Below are 22,132 nucleotides of genomic sequence, written 5' to 3' on the forward strand. Positions count from 1 at the left end.
AGTGAAGTTGAACCTTCGAGATTGTCCTGAGTTCATAAGTGATGACATTTTCATCTATAAGTTCTAGGCCTCTGGTACTTTTCGCCATCATTGAAGAAGAAAGCCTACAGGATGGTCCTTAAGATACAGCTTTCTATCAGTGGCCTCCATACATGGTGTATGTAAGGCCCACACTCTCTAATTCTCAATACCTGGGCTCTGCTTATTATGAAAGTGACCCATATCTCCTTTCTTTATCCTTAGTTCTCCCTGCTATCAGAGTGAAGAAGGGATTTTCTCCATTATTTTCCCAGAAGTTTTTGTTTGTTTGTTTGTTTTGCTATTTTCATTATAGAAATTGAGGGCAACTGGATCAGAGATTTTTTTGCGCGTTTAAGTAATTACATGCTTCTGGTTCTGCATGTCCCTGGCTCAGCTGCCAACTGTTCTCAAGCGGTTCAGTCTCATTTTGCTTATGACTGGCCTTTTTTAAGGTAACACTTGGATTCTATCTTGGGGATCAAAACCTTGAGAAATGTTTTAAGTGGCTGTGGCTTCATTGACAATGGAATTGCAGTGGGTGGGCGTGGGCAATGCTTACAGACTAAATAAAGGCTCTTGGTAAGAGCACATATGCCGAGAGATATTTCATCTTCCTTCTTTCCATAGCAACTTTATCTGTAAGATTAAGCATTCTGCTGGTGGTATAGTTAATAAACTATCTCGGCTCTGGTTCAGAGCTGTTTGTTTGCCATTACTGGAACCTGTTTACTTCCATCTGTTTCGTCATTTGATTTTTGTTTCCTTCTGTCTTCCCAGGTGGCATTGGTAGGGTGGTCAACGGAGCCTTCATGGTGCTGAAAGGGCATCGGTCTATTGTGAACCAGGTCCGATTTAACCCCCACACCTACATGATCTGCTCTTCTGGTGTAGAAAAGATCATCAAGGTGAGGCACCTTCCCCTTTTGTCCTTTTAGAGAAATTATTGCAATTCGTAAATGGAAGAAACTAAAACAATGTATGTAGGACCTCATAGCTAAACATACCGAAGGTCTATCAGAATTCTCAGTTATTTTGACATATTATAAAATATGGAAAAATTGATGTTAAAGAGGGTGGTTTTAAAACCCTCCTTTCGGGGCCATTTTTAAAAATAATCACTAGGCTTTGAAACTGGATACTACCTGTATGCCACTACATTTCCATGGCCTCTGATCTGGTGTCTGATGAATTCTGCTTTCCAAACCCCATCTGGAGGTAAAGAAGCTATCATCCCCAAAGTTACTCTGTGTGCACTTTTCCTTAATTGCTGTCCTCATAACTAAGTGACTACCGGAACCATAGCTAACTTATCTCAGGACATATCAAAATATCACAACCACCTGCATATCAACCACTGCATGTGGTTGTGATTGAGGCTAAACACTTGCATCAACTGCACATTGACTGAATGAACTTAACCGTGCCAAGGAATATTTTTAGAGCTTGCAACTGAGAGACCCAGCCTGGCCTGCGTCCACGGAAGGATGGCCCGCTGCCCATCACTCACATTCCAGTCGCTAGTAACCCTTTTCCACATCTGAGAAAATGAGGGTTCAGGGCAAATGATGAATTCTTAAGGACCCTGTGATAACTTGACTATTAAATAAGGATAGATGATATCCCCCCCTCCCCAGCAAAACATATAAAACTCCTCTTTTTTTTTTCCCCAAAATGACATTGAAAACCTGAGAGAGGTTTCAGGGGAAAAGTAAAAATTGATTTGTAACAAATTGATAGTTTTCATTTTCTTTCATTCTTTAAAAAAAAACAAAAAACTATACAACTTGTGTCTGAGGCACAGGAAGCTATCAAAAATGTAATGTTGGAGTATGGGTCAATATTTTTATTTGTCCTTATTCCAACTTCCTTTATTTAGGTTTTATTGGTCCTGTGGATCAGGGCTGACTTTCATGATTGCAAACATTTATTGACCCATAAATAAACAGGGCTAGAACAGGACTTCTGGATCATTTTTACTGACTTTTCCTTTTGTAGATGATGAGGTTTAAATTATAAATTTACTGTCTGGGGTTAATTATACAGCTAATTAGTGGTAAGGCTAGCATAGAGCCCTGTTCTTTGTTCTTCCTAGTATACTGCCACATTTACCATGCTAGTGGGAAGGCAGCAGGCAGCCTGATGCCCCTGCTGGGTTTGATCATCTCAGTAGTCCTTCACTTGGGCAGTCATTGAATTGCCCCCGTCCCTTGCATTGTTTTCCTTTCTCCTTTAGCCTGTGACTCATGGGTTGGCACAGTAGCATGTCCTCTCTAGGCCCGTTGACATCATTCTCTCAGGGAGCTCTACTTGAGCATCTCCTTTAGAACAGAGATTCCTGCTTGGCTGTACATTCTGGGATGCTTCTGTGCTAAGTCTCCCCAGTTATTGTTTAGTCAACTGGAGTCCTTACCCGAAAGGTCATAGGTTGGAAACTAGCCAAGTTCTCAGAGAAGGAGAAGAAAATATTTTCTCTGTGAAAATATTCAGACTAAACTATGGAGCTCACTGCTTCCAGGTTCCAGTGAGGTCTGAACATTGCCTCACCAGGAGGCGTGTTTAGCCATTTGAAACCTTAAGTCAGTACAGTTAGTACCCTTGGGCAGCGCTTCGAGTCTGTCTCCCATCTGTCAAGTGAGGACACTAACAGTGACTTGACACCTAAGAGTGCCTTGTAAGTTACCTGTGCTTGACAATTTCTGACAATTTTTAATAAAAGTCACTTTCTTATTTGCTGTTTCTGAGAGGATCAATGGCTCAAAGAGCATCATTCCACCATATTCTAGTCCAGCATGCTTTTCTCTCTCCACCTCTCTCTCTACTCACTCTACCTTCCCCCTGACTTGTCCTTTACTGATGCCTTTCTGGCCTGGAGGAGAAGAGTCCCTGTTGTCAGGGCCAGCCTCTTCTCACCCATAACAGGCGTTCTATCCCCTTGAATGCCCACACTTAACAAAAAAGGGGGTTCATTTTGTAGTTAAACATAAGAGAGAGGGGACTTCCCTGGTGGCGCAGTGGTTAAGAATCCACCTGCCAATGCAGGGAATACTGGTTCAAGCCCTGGTCTGGGAAGATCCCACATGCCGCGGAGCAACTAAGCCCGTGCACCACAACTACTGAGCCTGCGCTCTAGAGCCCACGAGCCACAACTACTGAGCCCGTATGCCACAACTGCTGAAGCCCATGCACCTAGAGCCCGTGCTCCACAACAAGAGAAGCCACCGCGATGAGAAGCCCGTGCGCAACGAAGAGTAGCCCCTGCTCGCCACAACTAGAGAAAGAAAAAAAAAAAAAAAAAACCCGCTTGCAGCAACAAAGACCCAAAATAAATAAATAAAATAAATTAAAAAAAAAAAAAGAAATGAAAAACCATAAGAGAGAGCAAGATGGAGCAAATGCTGGCATTTATTTTCCTCAAAGACCAATATTCATTTACTCGCCCTGTATTTGTGAACCATACCTACTGTGTGCAATTTGTGCTAGGCCCTGTGAGGAACACAAAGAAAGAAAGGTAATGCAGGTCCCCATGGGAATTGGTGACCCAGTAGGAGACACAAGAAATAAAGGTAATGAAAAATGCAATAAGTACATAAGAGATAGAAACAGTGCTGTGTGGGGAGGGAGAAATTTTTTTCCCCATCTGGGGTAATCTCAGTGTGGGTAATACTTGAACTAGATTTTGAAGGAAAAAGACTGCAAAAGAAAAGAAAGGAGTAAGATGGGAAGACCATTCTAAGGAGAGAGAATGGACATTTAATTATTTCACTGAATCAATAAATATTTATTGATCACCTACTGCATTCCAGGCAGTGTGTTCATGAATAAATTCTCAGAAGCAGCAAAGTGTAGGACCAGTTTAGAAAATGATCATTTGGCCAAAGTAAAGAGCACAGAAAGGGAGGGCTAAGATGTAAGGCTGGGAAGGTAGGCCAGAGGTGGGCCCAGGAAGTCTTGGAATCCGGATTAGAGAGTGTGGAGCATCCCTGAGTAACAGCCTAAGTCTCTATCTGTGTAGTTTTTCTTGGTAGGTGGGCAAATGTCTAAATTTAGTGTAATAACGCAAAGAGAGAAGAGGGCTTAGAGATGCTACATTAAGCATGTCATGGTCACCTGTGTAGATCAGAACACTTGTTACTTAAATTGCTTTCCATTTCGATGATGTTTTGAATAAGAATTGATCTACATCCTTTTCCTCAGCAGCGTCTTTTGCTAAACTTTTCACTGGGCTTGAAGAGAAAGCTGCTCATCCTTCCTACTTTTCTCATGAACTTTGCTCCATGAAGAGGAACATCTAGCCACACTTAACATGCAACAGGAAGTTGTGTTTTCATTGCTTCACTTCTGAGTTGTTGACTTTCAGTGTAAGAAAAATAACAAACAATTTCACAAATGTTTGAAATTGATATTTTAGGGATGAGGAAGGACTAACATAATCGGGATGGTCAGTGCTTCTGCTGTTCAAAAGTCTCTTTGAGGATGAGTCTGAGACCTTCTAGTTGAGGTATTCAGTTACCAAACGAAGGAGGAAGCACCACAGTTATTGGTGCTTTGGTATATGTTATATCATTTTATCATTCTCATTTCTGCAGTTGAGAAAAGAGGTTTCAAGGATGAAGTCATTTGCTCTGGGCCGTGTGAAGTGTTGAGGCTCGGGTTCCTACCTGTTCTGCTAGCTCCCACAGCTCTGTGCTGCAAGTCCCTTGAGGACTGAAGACTGGCCGTCTGGGATAGGGGTTTTGTTTTGCTCTGAATCTTAGGATTGCATGAGACCCATCTAATTTCACTGTTTAGATAAGGAAGCTGAGCTTCACCCACGGTCACCAGCAAACTAGAGCTGTGTGGGAACCCACATTCAAGACTCTTGCCTCCTGATCCAGCGTTTTGTTCCATTACTCCAAGCTTCAGGAATGAAAGTCTACCTCAGCTTAACATTCCAGAGCGCATAGAAATGCCAACTTTCAGTATTTTGATTTTCATCCCTGAAGTGAAGATATAGGAGGCTGGGTAGTAGATTAAAATCTAGGCTTATTGGATAGTTGGGCCAGCAAGCATCTCACCATTAATATTTTTTAATTCTGTTAAATTCTGAGTTTCTGGGAAGTACATATAGATTTCATATTATGCAACATGATTAGTAACATTTTCCATTTTTAAACTGGGGGAGTGAGAAATTTAGCCCAGAATATAGACTAAGACCCCCAAAACACCCTAAAGGCTTTGCCTATTGGATCCCTCAGTCTCTCTCTCTCTCTATCTATCTTTCTATCTATCTATCTATCTGTCTATCTATCTATTTATTTATTTATTTATTTGGCTGTGCTGAATCTTAGTTGCAGCAGGCGGGATCTTTGTTGCCACGTGCGGGATCTTTAGTTGCGGCATGCGAACTCTTCGTTGCAGCATGTGGGATCTAGTTCCCTGACCAGGGATCAAACGCGGGCCCCCTGCATTGGGAGCATGGAGTTTTAGCCAGTGGACCACCAGGGAAGTCCCCGCCTCAGTTTTTTTCTAAGCCACCAAACTTTTATTCCCAGAGACACCTGTTTGCAGAGATAGTCATTTACAGCTTGGGCCGTTGCTGAAGGCCAGGTCTAAATGTTTCCCCAAAATTGAGTCTCACAAAGAATTTGAGATTGCTTCAGACTAAGCCTTTATTTTCTGCTACTTATTTTATGCTAACTATATTCCAGTGTTCCTTAAAAGTTGGTCCCCGCACTTACTCACCCCTTGAGTGCTAATTAAAAGTGCAGAGCCTTGGTAACCTACCCATGACTTGCTGAAACAGAATCTCTAAGGATGGGGCTCAGGAGTCAGCATTTTTTTTTTAAGATAAACACCTTGATTTTTTAAAATATTTATTTATTTATTTTTGGCTGTGTTGGGTCTTCGCTGCTGCACGCAGGCTTTCTCTAGTTGCAGCGAGCAGGGACTACTCTAGTTGTAGTGCACGGGCTTCTCATTGCGGTGGCTTCTCTTGTTGTGGAGCACGGGCTCTAGGCATGCGGGCTTCAGTAGTTTTGGATCGCAGGCTCTAGAGCACAGGCTCAGTACTTGTGGCACACGGGCTTAGTTGCACCATGGTATGTGGGATCTTCCCAGACCAGGGATCGAACCCATGTCCCCTGCATTGGCAGGCAGATTCTTAACCACTGCACCACCAGGCAAGTCCCAGGAGTCAGCATTTTAATTATTCTTCAAGTAATTCATGTGCATGCCAAAGTTTGAGAACCACTGCCTTAAAACTCCCCTGGGTAAGATTATGAAGCTGGAGATGGGAGAACACCTGAGGAGTTGCGGGCAGGGAACAAAGTTGAAGGAGGAATGAATCTGAGTTGGGAACTGGTGAAGACACTTAGCCTAGAAGGTTTCTTCAGCCCCTCTTGAACTGGGGATCCTCCAAAGAAACACTGTCTCCCAGGAGATCAAAGTAAATCACGGAGGGAAAGGGCCTCAGGAACGGGGCTTACAAGAAGGTGAATTTGTCCTTGGACAGCTTTGCCGAAACAAAGCCGTTGTCTTGATAGAGGATAGGGAATGAGGAGCCACTGTTTTCTGGGTTGGGTGCCATCTAAATATAGACACCAGCCTGTCAAGGCAAGAAAATCATCTGGAATTTCATCTGAGTTGCCATGACTACCAGCTGATATAAGTGAGCTTCTCTGTGCTGCTCTGGACCAGTCTGGCAGTCAGGTGAAGCTCATCGTTCTCATTTGCAGTGACAGCTTAATTACCTTGAACATCGTTTTTGCATAACTTATTCAACTTGTAAAGTTGGGCTTTTGCATTCAGACAGACCTTAGTTTGAATCCTAGTTCTGCCACCTTTTGGCTATGGGCCCATGTCTCTGACCATGGAGTGGAAGGGTATGAAGGGATGGGTCTGTGGTCTTGGAAAGTGTGTCGTACCTATTCCTGCAGCTAACAGAAGAGTTGGGGAGCAAGCCAGCAGCTCCCTGGTTAAGAGAACCCAGATTCCTGGGTAACTGATGCCTGCACGTCCAAGAGGGAACTGCAGTGTAGGCAGCTGGCTATTCTTATCAAGCTCCAGTAAGCAATTCCCATTAGTTAAAAATAGAAATGTTGCAGTTGGGGAGAAGTAGAGTTATAGGCTGAAATATTAACTGTCGCAGAGGACTGACTGCTGGGTCTCTTTTCACTTTGGAAAAGTGGTAGCCCTCCAGTCTTTGAGAGTTTTGAACACATTGGCCAATCTTCAAGTCATCCTCTGTCCTCTGAGATGATGAAGGGGGTTATTGTAATTTCCAAGGTACTAATAGAGGAAGCTAAAGGGAAGAGGGGTAGTGGCAGACAGGGTGTGTGTTTATCCTGGGCCTAGAGACAGGACTTGGGTCTCCCGAAACTAGGCTAATGCTGTGTCCTAGACTGTGCTTTGTCCCACATTTGAATCTGGAAGCTTCCATTTTCATATGTGGCCCACATAATCCAGTCTGGATTGTATTTTTAAAGTTGGTTAGCAGGTCCTGGCTCAGTGACGGGGAGGGTCTGGGGAAGCTCTGCCTTAGTGTTCTTTATGGCCGACAGCTTTAGAATACATTCTAATCAGCCCTCATTGGTTTTGTTTGTGCCTTCTGTGCAGATCTGGAGCCCATACAAGCAGCCAGGATGTACTGGAGATCTGGATGGTCGGATTGAGGATGATTCTCGCTGTCTCTATACCCACGAAGAGTACATCAGCCTTGTGCTGAACAGTGGGAGTGGCCTGTCCCATGACTACGCCAACCAGTCTGTTCAGGAAGACCCCCGGATGATGGCCTTCTTTGACTCCCTGGTGCGTCGCGAGATCGAGGGCTGGAGCTCCGACTCAGACAGCGACCTCAGCGAAAGCACCATCCTCCAGCTGCACGCAGGGGTCAGTGAGCGTTCAGGCTACACCGACTCCGAGTCCTCGGCCTCGCTGCCCCGCTCTCCTCCGCCCACAGTGGATGAGTCTGCTGACAGCGCCTTCCACCTGGGGCCCTTGCGGGTCACTGCCACAAATGTGGTGGCTTCAACTCCGCCACCGCCCACGTGCGAGGATGCTACCGCTCGCCAGCAGCGCCTGTCTGCCCTGCGGCGCTACCAGGACAAACGCCTCCTGGCCCTTTCCAACGAGTCCGATTCAGAAGAGAACGCTTGTGAGGTTGAACTGGACACAGATCTCTTCCCCCGGCCACGGTCTCCCAGCCCTGAAGACGAGTCCAGCAGCTCCGGCAGCCCCAGCAGCTCCGAGGACGAGGAGGAGCTGAATGAACGGCGAGCGTCCACCCGGCAGCGGAACGCCATGCGGCGCCGGCAGAAGATGCCTCGAGAGGAGAGGCCTGGTGCCCCGACCAAGCCCACCGACACCTGCATTGGAGAAGACAACTATGATTACCCCCAGATCAAAGTAGATGACCTCTCTTCTTCCCCCACTTCCTCTCCTGAGCGGAACACGTCCACTCTGGAGATTCAGCCAAGCCGAGCATCGCCAACTTCCGACATAGAGTCAGTTGAGCGCAAGATTTATAAAGCTTACAAGTGGCTCCGCTACTCCTATATCTCCTACTCAAATAACAAAGAGGGAGAGAGCTCGCTTGTGTCTGGGGAGGCAGATGAAGGGAGAGCAGGAACCAGCCACAAGGACAACCCAGCCCCTTCTTCCAGTAAGGAAGCCTGTCTAAACACGACCATGGGCCAGAGGAACCAGGACCTGCCCCCTGCAGGCCACAGCAAGGACGCTTTTAAAGAAGGGACTTCTGCCATAAATCCCAGCAATGGCCCAGGCCATGAGCCCAGCGGTCACCCTTGGGCTGAGGCACCAGAGGACACCTCTCAGGACACGAGTAACACTGGTGGCTCTGTAGAACACTCTTTTGAGACCAAGAAGCTCAATGGAAAGGCCCTAAGCAAGGCCCTGAGCAGCCGGGCTGAGGAGCCACCCTCCCCTCCTGTCCCCAAGGCATCTGGCTCCGCTCTCAGCAGCGGGTCTGGCAACTGTCTGAGGACCCAGTCTGATGACAGTGAGGAGAGGAGCCTCGAAACCATCTGTGCCAACCACAACAATGGGCGCTTACACCCCCGGCCCCCTCATCCCCACAGCAACGGGCAGAACTTTGGGGAGCTGGAGGCGGTGGCCTGCTCGTCCCCAGGACGTTCGGACACTGATCATGATAACTTGTCCCTGACAGGGATGCTCCTACACAAAGATTGTTGTGGGTCTGAAATGGCCTGTGAGACCCCCAGTGCTGGAACGAGAGAGGACCCCACTGACCCCCCAGACACAGACAGCAGCAGGGCTGTTCATGGCCATAGTGGCTTCAAAAGGCACCGAATCGAATTGGAAGACACAGATTCGGAGAATTCCTCCTCAGAGAAGAAATTAAAAACATGATAAATACAAAGGGAAAACAAAAAGCTATGAAAAGTAGCTTTATAAAAATTTTTAAATCCTGTTTAGTGAACACAGAGGAAAGGAAAAATAGTATTAAAGGCACATAAAACCAGGGCCTGAAGTTTTGTGTCTGATGCTGCTCCCTTCTATTCAACAATGGGTCTGATGTTTAGCTGGCCATTGGCTGTGCTGTGTTAAGAAAGGGAAAAAAATCCAAGTGACTCCTTTCTAGTAAGACTTGAGCATAGTGTACCTGTGCAGATTCTGTTAAAGTAAATCCTTGTTGAGATGTTTGACTTATTCTTGTGTGTGTGCGCTGGCACGTGTGAGCTCATTGTCTCAGACTTTTCTTTCGATTCTCCATCAGAAAGGATCTATGGATCTGTAATTTTTGCCATCTCACCCCATTTACATGCCATAGGTGTTCTGGTCTTAATAATGAGTGCCTGCTAAATCAGGTTGTGTTGCCAGTGAGTAGTGGATTTATGCTGAAAGAATGGAGACGAGAATGGAAATAGGCCTTCAGCCCGCTGGCTGTGCTGGAAAGGAAAGCATGGTTCCTTTCTTAAAGAAATCTTCCATGTTTTCTCAGTAGCACTTCTTCATTGAGCATTTAATGTAGACGTACTAAAAGTGGAGCGTTTTTAATGCTAATGAGAGGTTAGCACTTAAGATCAGATTTGAGAGAACATAGATAGATCCCTGATAAATTTCACTGGTTGCAAATTGAGTGATGGTGCAATACCATACTGTAGGGAGGCCATAAAATATAACTAGTTGTGGGTAACACTTTAAAAAGCTAGTTCCTACAAGGCACTCAGAAAGCCAGCAGGCTCTTCCTGGCCCCATGTGGTGGCATCTAGGCATATTGAAAGAAGGGGAAAGACAGCTCTCAAGAGATTTGTGCTCAGACTACTAAAGTGAATGTTATAGGTGTGTTAATGAAGAAGTATAGGAAAGAGCAGAGTATGGTACTGCCTTCATTTAATTCAACCCAAAATGGTCAGAATTGATGGGACTGGCATCTTCTCTCAGGCTTGCTGTCCACAGAGACTGGTGTTCTGACTGGATCTTGCAGAGCAGGAGGCATCTCGAAGTAACAGATTCTTATTGAGTAGGTCTGTTAGGAGGCAGAGAGTATGGAGAGAGGAGTCACTGGCTCTGTTTCATTAAGGTAGATAAAGATTGAGAGAGGAAAAGACCAGGAGCTTTTCAGCATTACAGTGGTGGTCACACTCACTTGGTTATTAATGAAGGCCTGTACAAGACGGGAAGACCTAGGATGACAGATACCTTGTTGGCGTGGATGTCATGAAAAGGCAGGAGAATACTGGGAAGAAATGAGGGAGAGAGAGAACACTACAACTTTCTTGAGCACAAAGGTGCTAGACAATTAGGAGACCAGTGGCACTGGCTTAGAGAGGACCTAGCATGTGACTGGTGTGGCCTCACTGATCCAGCGTTCTTTTTAGGGAAGGACCTGTCCTACTGGAACTGGGACCAAGGGGAGACAGCCTGTGGAGGAAGACGACTTGGATGAATTTAGTCACTGGGGGAAGGGGGGTTATTTATAAAGGAAGGTTGTTGATCTAAGCCAAAAGGAGATATCACCTTGCTAAGCTTTGTGAAAAGAAAGATGTGCCTCGTGTGTGTGATGTGACTTGGGCATAAAAACATTGTCTTAGGAGAAGGAGACGAAGGAGTGTGAGTAGCAGAGGGGATGCTTACAAGTTAACAACTGTAATCTCACCGGGGAGCGGGAAAGTGATTCTGTAACCATTAGAATACTTTAATCTGTAATCAAAACGGTTCTATGATTTGTCTTTGACTATTCACAGATAATTGTAAATTCTGGTTTTATAAGCCCAAGTCATTTTACATTTGCTTTTCCAAAATTTATTAAATTGGAATTTTTTAATCCTTTATATACAAAAAAAAAAGATATAATCACTCAGTGTGTGTTTCTCTTCCCCTTCCTAGTCAGCATTCCCCTTCCCAATCTTTTTGTTTTATATTATTTAATCTAGTCAGTAGCTAGCCACTTCTGACTTCTCTAAGGACAATCCGCATATCTTTCTGGAGAAGAAGAAGTAAAGTTCCGCTGGAAACTAGCCACTTGGTAGTTACTGTTCCCAAATGCAGAACTTGGTCTTTTCATGTTAAGAGCCGTTATCTCATTTGGGTACTCAAAAGAGAAGTCAAAATTCATTCTGGTTCAACTTTAGTATCCAAGAAAGACATTTTTAGCAAGGATGGCTTCCATCCTTGGGAGACATCCCAGGTTCAGCTTGCCAAGAGATAGGGCCTGCAGCATACCCACAGAAGCAGGCTGAGGAATGCTTGTCTCTGTAGCCATTCCACTCTCGTTCCCAGAAATCTCCTGTCTGTGATCATGGTCTTGGAAACCTGGCAGGAGCTACCACTTCCAGGGTCCCTTCGCCTAAACTTGCAGAATTGAGGCGCCAACTTTGGAGGCACATTTAATCCTCAGATTCTTCCATGATAGGTATTTTTACTAACAGGGCAAATGGCACTGATTAGGTTATGAGCTATTCAAAAGTGCCTCTTATGGTTTTTTTCCTGCATCCTGTACATAAAATTTTAAGTGGCTGGTCCAGATTTATAAAACCTTCCCTCCACTTTATTTTCCACCTGGTTTTGTAAATGATTCCCATGTCTCTAGGACAACAGGTAAATGAGTTAAATGAGTAGTGGGCTTGGGGCAAAAGAAGGTTGCAACTGCGCTTGATTTACTAAGCCCGGAGTCCCTTGTTTTGTCAAGGTGCCTTCCTCTGCTGAAGCCTTACCTCCTCACAAGCCCCGCCTCTCTCCCGGCAATGCTAGCTCTTCTCTTGTGTATATGCAAATAAACCTATTATTCACTTCTAATGGCTTCCTCTTCTCTTCCAGGGAAGACTTGGTTGCTTAGACACCCCTCCTCCTTCATTTCTTTCCTGTTTTAATTCTTGCCTAATTGAAAACTTGATTCAGAGCCACACTGAAGACTAGAAGAAAAACTGGTGCACTACATCTATGCCAGTGATCATTGTCACTTCTAGGTGTTGGGACAAAGGTTACATTGGGACAGCAGCATTTGGGGTAGGAGGAGGTACCTAATTGGTCTCCTTCACCAGACTTAGATGGACTCAGGATAGTGAAATCCTGGAATTGACTCTTTTTTATTAGCTGGAACTGAGGGAATGATGCAGTGAAGTGACATTACAAACAGCCTCCAAAGAATTATGTTTTCTTATGTTTCCAAATATCAAGTTGCTTTTCCCGCCCTGTCCCAGACATGCATTGCAAACTTTTTTTTTCCCGGTACGCTGGCCTCTCACTGTTGTGGCCTCTCCCGTTGCGGAGCACAGGCTCCGGACGCGCAGGCCCAGTGGCCATGGCTCATGGGCCCAGCCGCTCCGCGGCATGTGGGATCCTCCCGGACCGGGGCACGAACCCGTGTCCCCTGCATCGGCAGGTGGACTTTCAACCACTGCACCACCAGGGAAGCCCAAACTTTTTTTCTTAACAGAAAAAAAAAAAAAACACCATATATATATATATATATATATATATATATATATATATATCCTGTCTGTAAAGCTGCCTCCTTCAGTTAACTGAAAAATTCTTACCAAACAAGACTCTTGTGAGGAAAATCTATGCTTCCAAAGGAAGACTGTCCTTCCCTTAGGACCTAAGCAAGGCAATGTGCCAGTGTTGAAATACTAAGGTGAAGTAAGGCTCGGGGAGTCCAGACTTGCCCACAGCAGCAGGATAAGGGCTTCGGACAAGCTGTGTGGTTTCTCTCAGGTGGGATATTTCAGTCTAAGTGCTCATTTGTCCTTGAGCACTCATACTAGAGTAAAAATAACATTAAGTGGCTTGGAAGTAAATTTGAAATTCTTCAAAGAACAGTGCTTCCCACATGCAGCAGAAGAAAAATGTATATGAAAAGAAAATCTAAGCCATCTGCACCCTAATTGCATTTCACTGTTAGTACAAAGGTGGTAAGATGCTTCTCAGAATGGAGGCTGACAGGCAAAGATAAACTTCACTGGGGCCAGCACTAATGTGGCCAGGGACAACAGGAGGAGTTGCTCAGTTCTATTCACTCAACAGAGTTTACTTGAGCTGTGCAGAAGGGTCCTGCAGTGCTTATCTGTTAGACAGTCACGTTGTAAGGAAATTGGGTATCTAGTATTTCATATTACTAAAATTGGGAAGTAACTTTTTTGGAGCCCAAAGCCATGAGCTAATGGAATATTCCAGCTGAAGTACAGAATGCTAGATTTCAAGACTCCCTGTGTCTGGCTTTGTTTAGTACCTCCACCAAGGCTGGAGAAAGGCAATAAAATACTAAGATATCTGGGTGCCAACCCAGATCCTTAAGCATGAGAGATGTTCTTGGGAACGTCTAGGGAAGCTGGCATGGAAGACATTTGGAGGGAAGGAGATTAGGAAGACTGCAATAGAAGGAATGAAATGCTAGGTGCCTTCAAACTGCTTTCCAGATCCACGGAACTAGTATTGAACATGCCATGGATTGGCCTCTAAAACACTAGGTCATAAAGATTCTTGAAAATCCCTAAGTAAGGGAATTCCCTGGCAGTCCAGTGGTTAGGACTCTGCTCTTTCATTGCTGAGGGCCCGGGTTCGATCCCTGGTCGGGGAACTAAGATCATGAAAACTGTGCAGTACAGCCAAAAAAAAAAAAAAAATCCCCAAGTAAAATCCCAAGTTTAAAATGGAAGTCAATAAAAATGCAGGATTGGTTTGGGAGGAATTCCCTTTGCTGGAATGCATAAATTCCATGAAATAACAATCATATAATGACCTGAGCACCAGCACACTTAAACATGTACCTAAAACAGGTGAGTGTGTGTTTGTTGGCAATTGGCATAAGCTTTCAAAGGGTAACATCTCCCTGTTGGACTATTCCTAGACACTATGGCTAGCGACACTATTTGGGGCCTCCCCCTACCACTTTTTTAACTTATTTTTTTCTTCACGTCTCAGAGTCAGTATTTTCTAACATTTCTAGTCTCTCCAAGACCCCACCTTAAATTGCTAAAGCTAATGTCTGTTCTTTTCTCTTCCTCCTAAGAGAGACCTGTGAGTCGGATGGAAATGGCATTGAAGTAGCAAAAGAAGTGGATTCTGTACTGATTTCTTCAGTGGGGTAGCTTCATGAACCTTGGGCAAATCACTCAAACTCTTTGGAACTGTGAAATGGAGGTCCCTCTTAACTCTAAAATCTCATCCTTTCCATTTCATGGCCTGTCTACATCCTGTTCCAATGAGTTTTCTCATACCTGAGACATCCCTATAGTGCCCACCAGAACCAGTCTGTGAGCCAAGATCTTTGGCAAGTGTACAACTGCTCAGAGCCTCAAGCTCCTCATTTGTAAAATGGGGGGAAGAATACCTGTCTCAGCACATTGTTAGAGGATTAAACATGTGGGCACATTTGTGTGTGTGTGTGTGTGTGTGTGTGTGTGTGGCTTAGAACAGCCTGATGTATGGAGAACACTGAAGTGCTTGCTGTCATTAGCATATCCTCTATTCTGCTCTCAGTGCTTTGCTGATAGCAATGTGCACACCACAAAGAAGCTTTTTTCGATGGGGTCTGCCAAGGAATATAGAAACAGAGAAAGAACTTACTGTTTATTAGCAAACCTTACTCTGAAACCACAGGAAAGAGTAAATTATCCCCATTATAGTGGACCTGACTGGAGCTGAGTTTAGGGCCTTGGACACCACCTCCAACTTGGGGAGCCAACTGTCTAAAGGCTCTGTCTGAGAGCTTCAAAAAAAAGCCAGGCTTGGCTGACAGGGCCCACAGATCCTTGCTTACTACAGCAGGTCTTCAGGGGATGGGGAGCACGAGCAGATTTCATTAAACTACAGTCTTTATATGGTGGTACTGGAGATGACCCAGCCCTCAGGAGCTGGGACGGCAAACTTCTCTCTGGGCTTCAGAGTTAAAATTCCCCGATCTGGCATTGGGCCAGCCCTAGAGAATCAGAAAAGTGGCAAGCCATGGAAATGTTCTGTGTTTGTGCCCAAGAAAAGTTTTGACCAGAGTTTTCCATGCAGGACTGTTTCACATGTGTATGTGTGTGTGTTAAATACTCTGTAACATCTGATTCAAGAAGAAGCTAAACCGTAAAAAAAGCCAACAGAAGTCTGACTAGGCCAAGGGGAAAAAGGGTCAAGAGTTCAGTCCCGGCCCGCTAAACCCTCAGGACAGATCTGGAATAGAGATTTAAGAGCACATGTGCGGCCTTGGAGAGGGCAGACAGAGGAATATGAGAGAGGAGGGGTTTGAATTGCTGGTGGAAAAGAGGCAGTGGAATTATCCTTGGTGGGGGAAAGCTTTTCAAATAAAACACATCTGCCAGAAGAGAAGCTAGAACAAGGGCAGGGAAGAGTGGTCCTGAAGGAGGTAGGGGTGCTTAGCTGTGTCATCCAGTCCAGTGCCCTCGTTTTTGAGATGGAGAGCCCAAGGCCAGTTAGTGGCTTAGCCTGGCCTCTGAGGCTAGTGCCCTCCTCACATCTTGCTGTTTCTAGATGTGGTTCTTTGGTTGGAGGGGGCGCTTACCTTCTTTCCTTGATCTTTCCACCCTCAACCAGTGTGACTCCAGCGGGGGCTCTGATGACAATATGCAGCTGTAGCAAGGGATTGAAGATGGCCTGTAAGGAGGCAGCGCAAGGAGGGAAGAGCCTTGTGCAAAGGGAAACCAGAGTCCGTTGAGCTTGGACCACCCTCACCCCCAGAAAATCAGCACCAGGGCCCTTACACTCAGACTAACGTGACTTGTCCCTGCACCTCTCAGCAACTCTGGAGGCTCCTAGGTTGCTGAATGCCCTCTTGATGTTTCAGCGCCCAGAAATGTCAACAAATCTCTTGGGTGAATTTCAGAGGGGAGCAATAAACATGTTGGGAGACTGGAAGAAAAGATCAAAGGGACCAGAGTGTGGGCACTGAGGTCATTAGGTTTTAGGTACACCGGCGCTCAACAATGGGAGAAGACTTTTCCAGTTGTAAGCACCCAAGGACCAGAAGAGGAAGGAACAAATTTTAAATGGAATCTGCCCAGTTGCAGGCCAAAGAAGACTGGTTCAAATTGCTGTGTTCCTCTTGGCTGCTGGGTCCTGGTAAGATCTTTTTCCTAAACTAGCTCTGAGAAGCAGCTTACAGTTCAGATCCCTTCATCTTTACCTGAGTTATAAACTTCCCTGCTCAAAGGAAACTCCAGCACTTTGTTCCTCAAGCACCTGCCTGGGTTGGAATTCCATGGGCAGGTGCTACCTAGTTTAGCCTTACTGGGGAAGGCTGGGCAGCCCCAGTAGGTGGAAGAGCTGGCAGAGACTCTGCCTCATTCCCATCTGGCTGACCATGGGGGCAAGAGTTGACACAAAGGCAAATTTGTCCTTCTCTTCAGGCCAGTGTCCAAATCCTACAACTTCCCCAGCTTGTCTTTCTGCCGAGAGACCAGAGAAGATGTCCTAGGCTTGGGCTCCTACTGAGTCAGGGTGCTCTGTGTCTCCCTCGTGAGGTCAATTGAGTCCAGTCAGCAGCTACGTCTGACCTGCTGACTTCCTCTCTCTCCTCCCCTAATTTGGGATCCAGTCGGCAACCTCGCTTCCCCCTAAGACAGGAGAGTACACTGGAGGTATCCCAGAGGGGTGGGGGTTAGGAACCCCTGCCCGCTAAACATCTACGCTATTTTTACCTCTTCATCTCTCAGGTTAATATGTATGAAGAATTCGGGGAAAAGACAGTTCTTGAATTCCACTCAGAAGGGAGGGAAGAGGATGGTTGGCTGGGTTGATCCTGATGCTGGTACCCTGGACAACAGGAGCCAGGGGGAAAACCAGGAAGAGGGATGGGGACGTGAAAAGAACAGAGGACCACTGGTTAGCATGCCTGTGGGGTCTCCTTTGGAAAACAGTCGAACTTAGGAAATAGATGGAACCGTTGGAGCGCAGGCTTAAGAGGCAAAGCTCTGACTTCATTCAGGAGGATTGGCTCATGTGTGTCCGAGATTACTTAGACTTTCTATTTATTTATTTATTTATTTATGGCTGCGTTGGGTCTTCATTGCTGCACGCAGGCTTTCTCTAGTCGCGGTGAGCGGGGGCTACTCTTTATTGCGGTGCGCAGGCTTCTCATCGTGGTGGCTTCTCTTGTTGCAGAGCACGGGCTCTGGGCACGTGGGCTTCAGTAGTTGCAGCATGCAGGCTCAGTAGTTGTGGTGCACGGGCTTAGTTGCTCTGCGGCATGTGGGATCTTCCTGGACCAGGGCTCGAACCCGTGTTCCCTGCATCGGCAGGTGGATTCTTAACCATTGCGCCACCAGGGAAGTCCATAGACTTTCTCTTTTTAATGGGGATTGGCTCTTGTGATTGCTGATGCAGGGAAAGATCAAGGACTCTACCATTTCAGCCCTGGGTGCCGTTGGGGCCAGGGACAAGGCCTTGGCAGTCAGGAAGATCTCTGGCCAGGCCCTTGCCAGTAACACTTGACCTTATGACCAATGACGGCCTCTTCGGGAGGCCTCTTCAATTCCTGGACGGTGCTCAAGTCCGAGTGTTCCCACCTTGAAAATCTAGAGTAGCCGGTAGCCTCTTGAAGATGTTCTCTAGGCCCGGAGGGCAGGACTACTATACCCTGCAGCCTGTGGAGTGCCTAACCCTAGGGGTTGCCATTCACACTGTGGTCTGCATGACTGGCCCCTCCCAGCGCGGTGGGAGGGGCCACCTGCTCAGCTGCACACTGTGGTCCTGCCAGCGCCATCCAGTGGAGCTCCCAGTCCAGAAAAGGAGGCGTGTGAGCCCCGGGGTCTCCTCCTTCGTGCTCTCCTTGCCGCCACACCAAGTGCACCATGGGCTCCCTCCCCAGAGCGTTCCCCTCCCCAGTCTCCCTTCCTTCCCCCTCTTATGAGCAGCATTTAGCTCAAGGACCAGGTCATTGCCGAGGGGGGGTGGAGGGAAAACTTGAGCCCAGCACACATCTCTGACACCTGCTGAGCTGACAGTCACAGGGGTTTTCTTCTTCTCAGTCCTCAGTGTGACTTCAAGGCCTAGGAGAGGTTCAGCTGCCCAGTTTTCCACGCTGCTTCTGACATTCAGTCCTCCCCACTTGGACACGCTGTGGGTCCTGCTCTGTGAGGGGCAGTGAGATCAGAGGGTGAGACTTGAGAAGCAGCTTCTGCACCATCCCTGCCTTCTGGTGATCAGACCCTCCTTTGTCCCTTTCTGCCCACTTCTGGGCGTTTCTATCCTGCTGCTGCTTCCCCTCAGTCCCAGCAGAGAGGGAACTAACAAGCTTATTCTAACTCTCAACTGTCTGCTGAGCTCTGCGTCCCTTGCTGGTGCCAAGAAACCTCCTTCCCCCGTGCTCTGAGTCAGAGCCCAGCCGCCTTAGAATAGCAGAAGAGTGAGTCAGGGAGAGAGGAGGGCCACGGTACAGGGAACTGTGAGGGTCCAGGGTAGCCTGGGGGTGTAGGCTATACAAAGTAGAGGTGAGGCTTACCTTGCAATGTAACTGTCTGGGTTAGTGGGGAAAAAAAAAATATATATATATATATATATAAATAGATACATATGTACATATATATGTGTATGTGTGTGTATATATATATATCTCATCTAGCACAACATCCATCATGAAGTAGGCACTGGGTAAAGAGAGCTGCTATTATTGTCATCATAATCTTGTCTTCTTCCAGGTCCAGTGACCTGCTGACCTTTGGCTTCATGTCCATGATGCCGGTATTAAGTGAAATGTCAAGGAAAAATGGAAGTAGGAAGTCCTGGTGACTTCTCCAACTGTGTCATCTCCTCTTCCTAATCTATTCCCTCTCAGCATTTATGAGAAAGTGACATGGAACTAAAGCTCAGTGTTTTGACATGCTGGGTTCTTTCTTTGTCCTAAATACTTCCAAATCGAACCAGCCACAGAAGCCGCTCCGCAGAGCTGGAATTTGAAAACCAGAAGCCAGTGAGGGGAAAGAAGTGGCCACAGGTACAGGGAGCCTAGACCCTCACAGCCACCGCGACTTCTCCCCGCTGTCCGCCCCGTGCTTCCAGTGACTTACTGGGATTGTCCAGCAGAGCTTTGGTCTCTCTGGGAGGAGTATGGCCTTCACTTAGGAAAAGACAATTATGAGAAATCCAAACTTAGCAAACCAAAATGAGGACAAAGGGATTCGCATTACATACAAATGGATTCTTGGCAAAAGACTTTGGATGACGCCTACCTGCTGTGTGAAAAGAGGCACCCCTGGGTGTAGGGAGGTAGGGTAAGCTCTGAGGGAGTCCCTTAAAAAGACACCACTCCCCCAGGAGACCCACAGTGGTGTGTTAACCCTGAGCTTTGCCCAGATGGTTGATCCTCCCAAAATGTAGGAAGTTTCCCCACGGAAGAAATTTCACAGTTTCCACTATCCGTAAGGATTTTAATCTCTCTCTAGGAAGTCACCAGAAATCCGAGGGAAAATTCCCAGCTGATCCCTTGAATCCTCCCTTCTCTTCCCAGTTCCTTGGTACTCCTAGTGCTGGGGAGGGTTTAAGGAGCTAATTCCCTCCCAGCATTTCCTCCCCAGTTACAAAACACGAAAATGGTCATTGTCAGGTCAAAGATCTTTGCATCCCAAGAACAAAACAAAGTTTTTGGAACAGTAGTTTTTCTTTAGAATTTTCATCCACAAGGGATAGATAAAGAACAACCTCACTTTATGAGACCAGGATGTTTAAATGGAGACAGTATCCTAGAAACTTAGCAAAGTGATGTGAGACATGAAATAAAAAGATGTGTCTATCTCTTTCCTTCAGTAGGCATGGTGCATCTCAGTACTGGTGTCCTGAGGCTTTGCAAATCAGGAGGGCGAGTATCTGTTTTGGCTATTATTTCCATGTGGAGAAAATGAATGGATGAAAAGAACAATTCCAATTCCCTGCAGCCCCAGTCTTGTTGTCTGCCAGCAGTGGAGACTGTTCACAGTCGGGCACTGCTCAAAGTAAGTATGCACATATTCTATTGATATGTCTCAACAATCCTCTCCTGGACATACGTTCTAGACATTCTCACCCAGGTTCCGAAGGAGACACATACCAGATCCCACTGTGGGTTTGCATGTGGTGTCAGGGAAGTGGGCAATAAAGTGAGAGTGGAGGTCCAAAATGTGGTAGTAGCCCACCCCCAAGGACCTACAGCAGACGGCACAGTGGACCAGACGTACTGCTCATGGCAACATAGATGGATCCCAAAACCACAGAGCTGAGTGAAGAAAGTACAGAATAAGGACTGCAGCATAATACCACCACATGTGTAAATTAAAAATGCATGCACACAAGAGGAACACACATTTATCATAAACACATAAAACAAAAGATACACATTAAATAAACTGGAACGGTTACCTATGTGGGAAGGAACCTGAGAGGTGAATACATAAATAAACCAGGACCACACTAAAACTTGTACACGAATGTTCATATCAGAATGATTCCTAATACCCAGAAATGGGAAACAACCCAAATGTCCATGAACTGACGGATACATGAAAGTGGTATATGCATACAATGGGGTAATATTTGGCCATAAACAGGAATAAAGTGCTAATTAATGCTACAACATGGATGACCTTTGAAAACATTATGCTAAATGAAAGAAGCCTGCACAAAAGACCACATATTGTGTGATTCCATTTTTATGAAATGTCCGGAATTAGCAAATCTAAAGACACAGAAAGTAGATTAAGGTTGCCTAGCGCTAGGAGGAAGCGGGGGCTTGAGGGAAAATGGGGAGTGACTGCTAATGGGTGTAAGGTTTCTTTCTGGGGTGATGAAAATGTTTTAAACTTAGATTGTAGTGATGGATGTACAACTCAGTATATATATCAAAACCCATTGGTTTACACATTAAATGGGCAAGTTTCATGGTATGTGAATTATATCTCAATAGAGACTTTTACAAAGAAAAACAGGAGGGGGAGGTTATGCTTAAGTGGTTGCCTGTGGGTCCTTCCTCTTTGTGCTTCTGGTTTCATAGGGAACTGGGTGAGGTTCACCTACCTTAACCCTGCCCATGGGCCATTGCCCTCAAATGTGCGCATTTGCCTCTGGCCCTTCTGGCTCAAAAACCCAGCACTGGCCAGAGGCTCCCTGGAACTGAGTCAAAGCTGACTCCAGGGCAGGACTGACCAGCTACATGCAGACCATGTCCTCCACTGCCCAAAGAGGCTCACTGCCAGCCTGGGGTGGAGGGTTTCCTCACAGTGGAAGTTGGAAGGGACATTCAGGGCCTGTGGTGCTCTATTAACTAAAAGTAAGTTTATCATCAGTCAGCAGTGTAACTCTAAGAAGACATATCTTTCCTTCCTGGCTTTGTCATACTTAACTTCTCTGAGCCTCAGTTTCTCTCTCTGAGAAATGGGCATAAAATTACCTAGAGCAGTTTGGGATAGTAAACTGAACCTGCCTTCCAAAAATTTGACCTGTTCCTCCAAAGAGACAACCAAGTATACTAATACAGTCTTGAATTTGGCAAAATTGGTAGAAGGCTCCAGATCATGGGAAGTAAAGCATAATCTTAACTGAGAGTCTGTTATGTGCCAGACAGTGGTGGGTGCTGGGAAACAAAGATGGGTGGAATGGTTTTAGGAGTCAGGTATCTTGGGTACAAATGACAGAAACCCAACTTAAACTGGCAGCAGCAGAAAAAGGGAATGCAGTGGCT

General features: G+C 46.0%; 1 protein-coding gene across 1 annotated transcript; it reads left to right on the top strand.

Annotated features, from left to right (window-relative positions):
* Positions 1 to 773: 773 nt before the first annotated feature.
* Positions 774 to 11,224, top strand: LOC114485450 (DDB1- and CUL4-associated factor 5-like; the record flags this gene model as incomplete). Its single annotated transcript, XM_028486895.2, has 2 exons — positions 774 to 926; positions 7,615 to 11,224. Coding segments are annotated over 2 exons (1,926 nt in total), but the record flags the coding sequence as incomplete, so codon positions are not given.
* Positions 11,225 to 22,132: the final 10,908 nt, after the last annotated feature.

This window comes from Physeter macrocephalus, unplaced genomic scaffold, assembly GCF_002837175.3.
Source record: "Physeter macrocephalus isolate SW-GA unplaced genomic scaffold, ASM283717v5 random_937, whole genome shotgun sequence".
NCBI lineage: Eukaryota > Metazoa > Chordata > Mammalia > Artiodactyla > Physeteridae > Physeter > Physeter macrocephalus.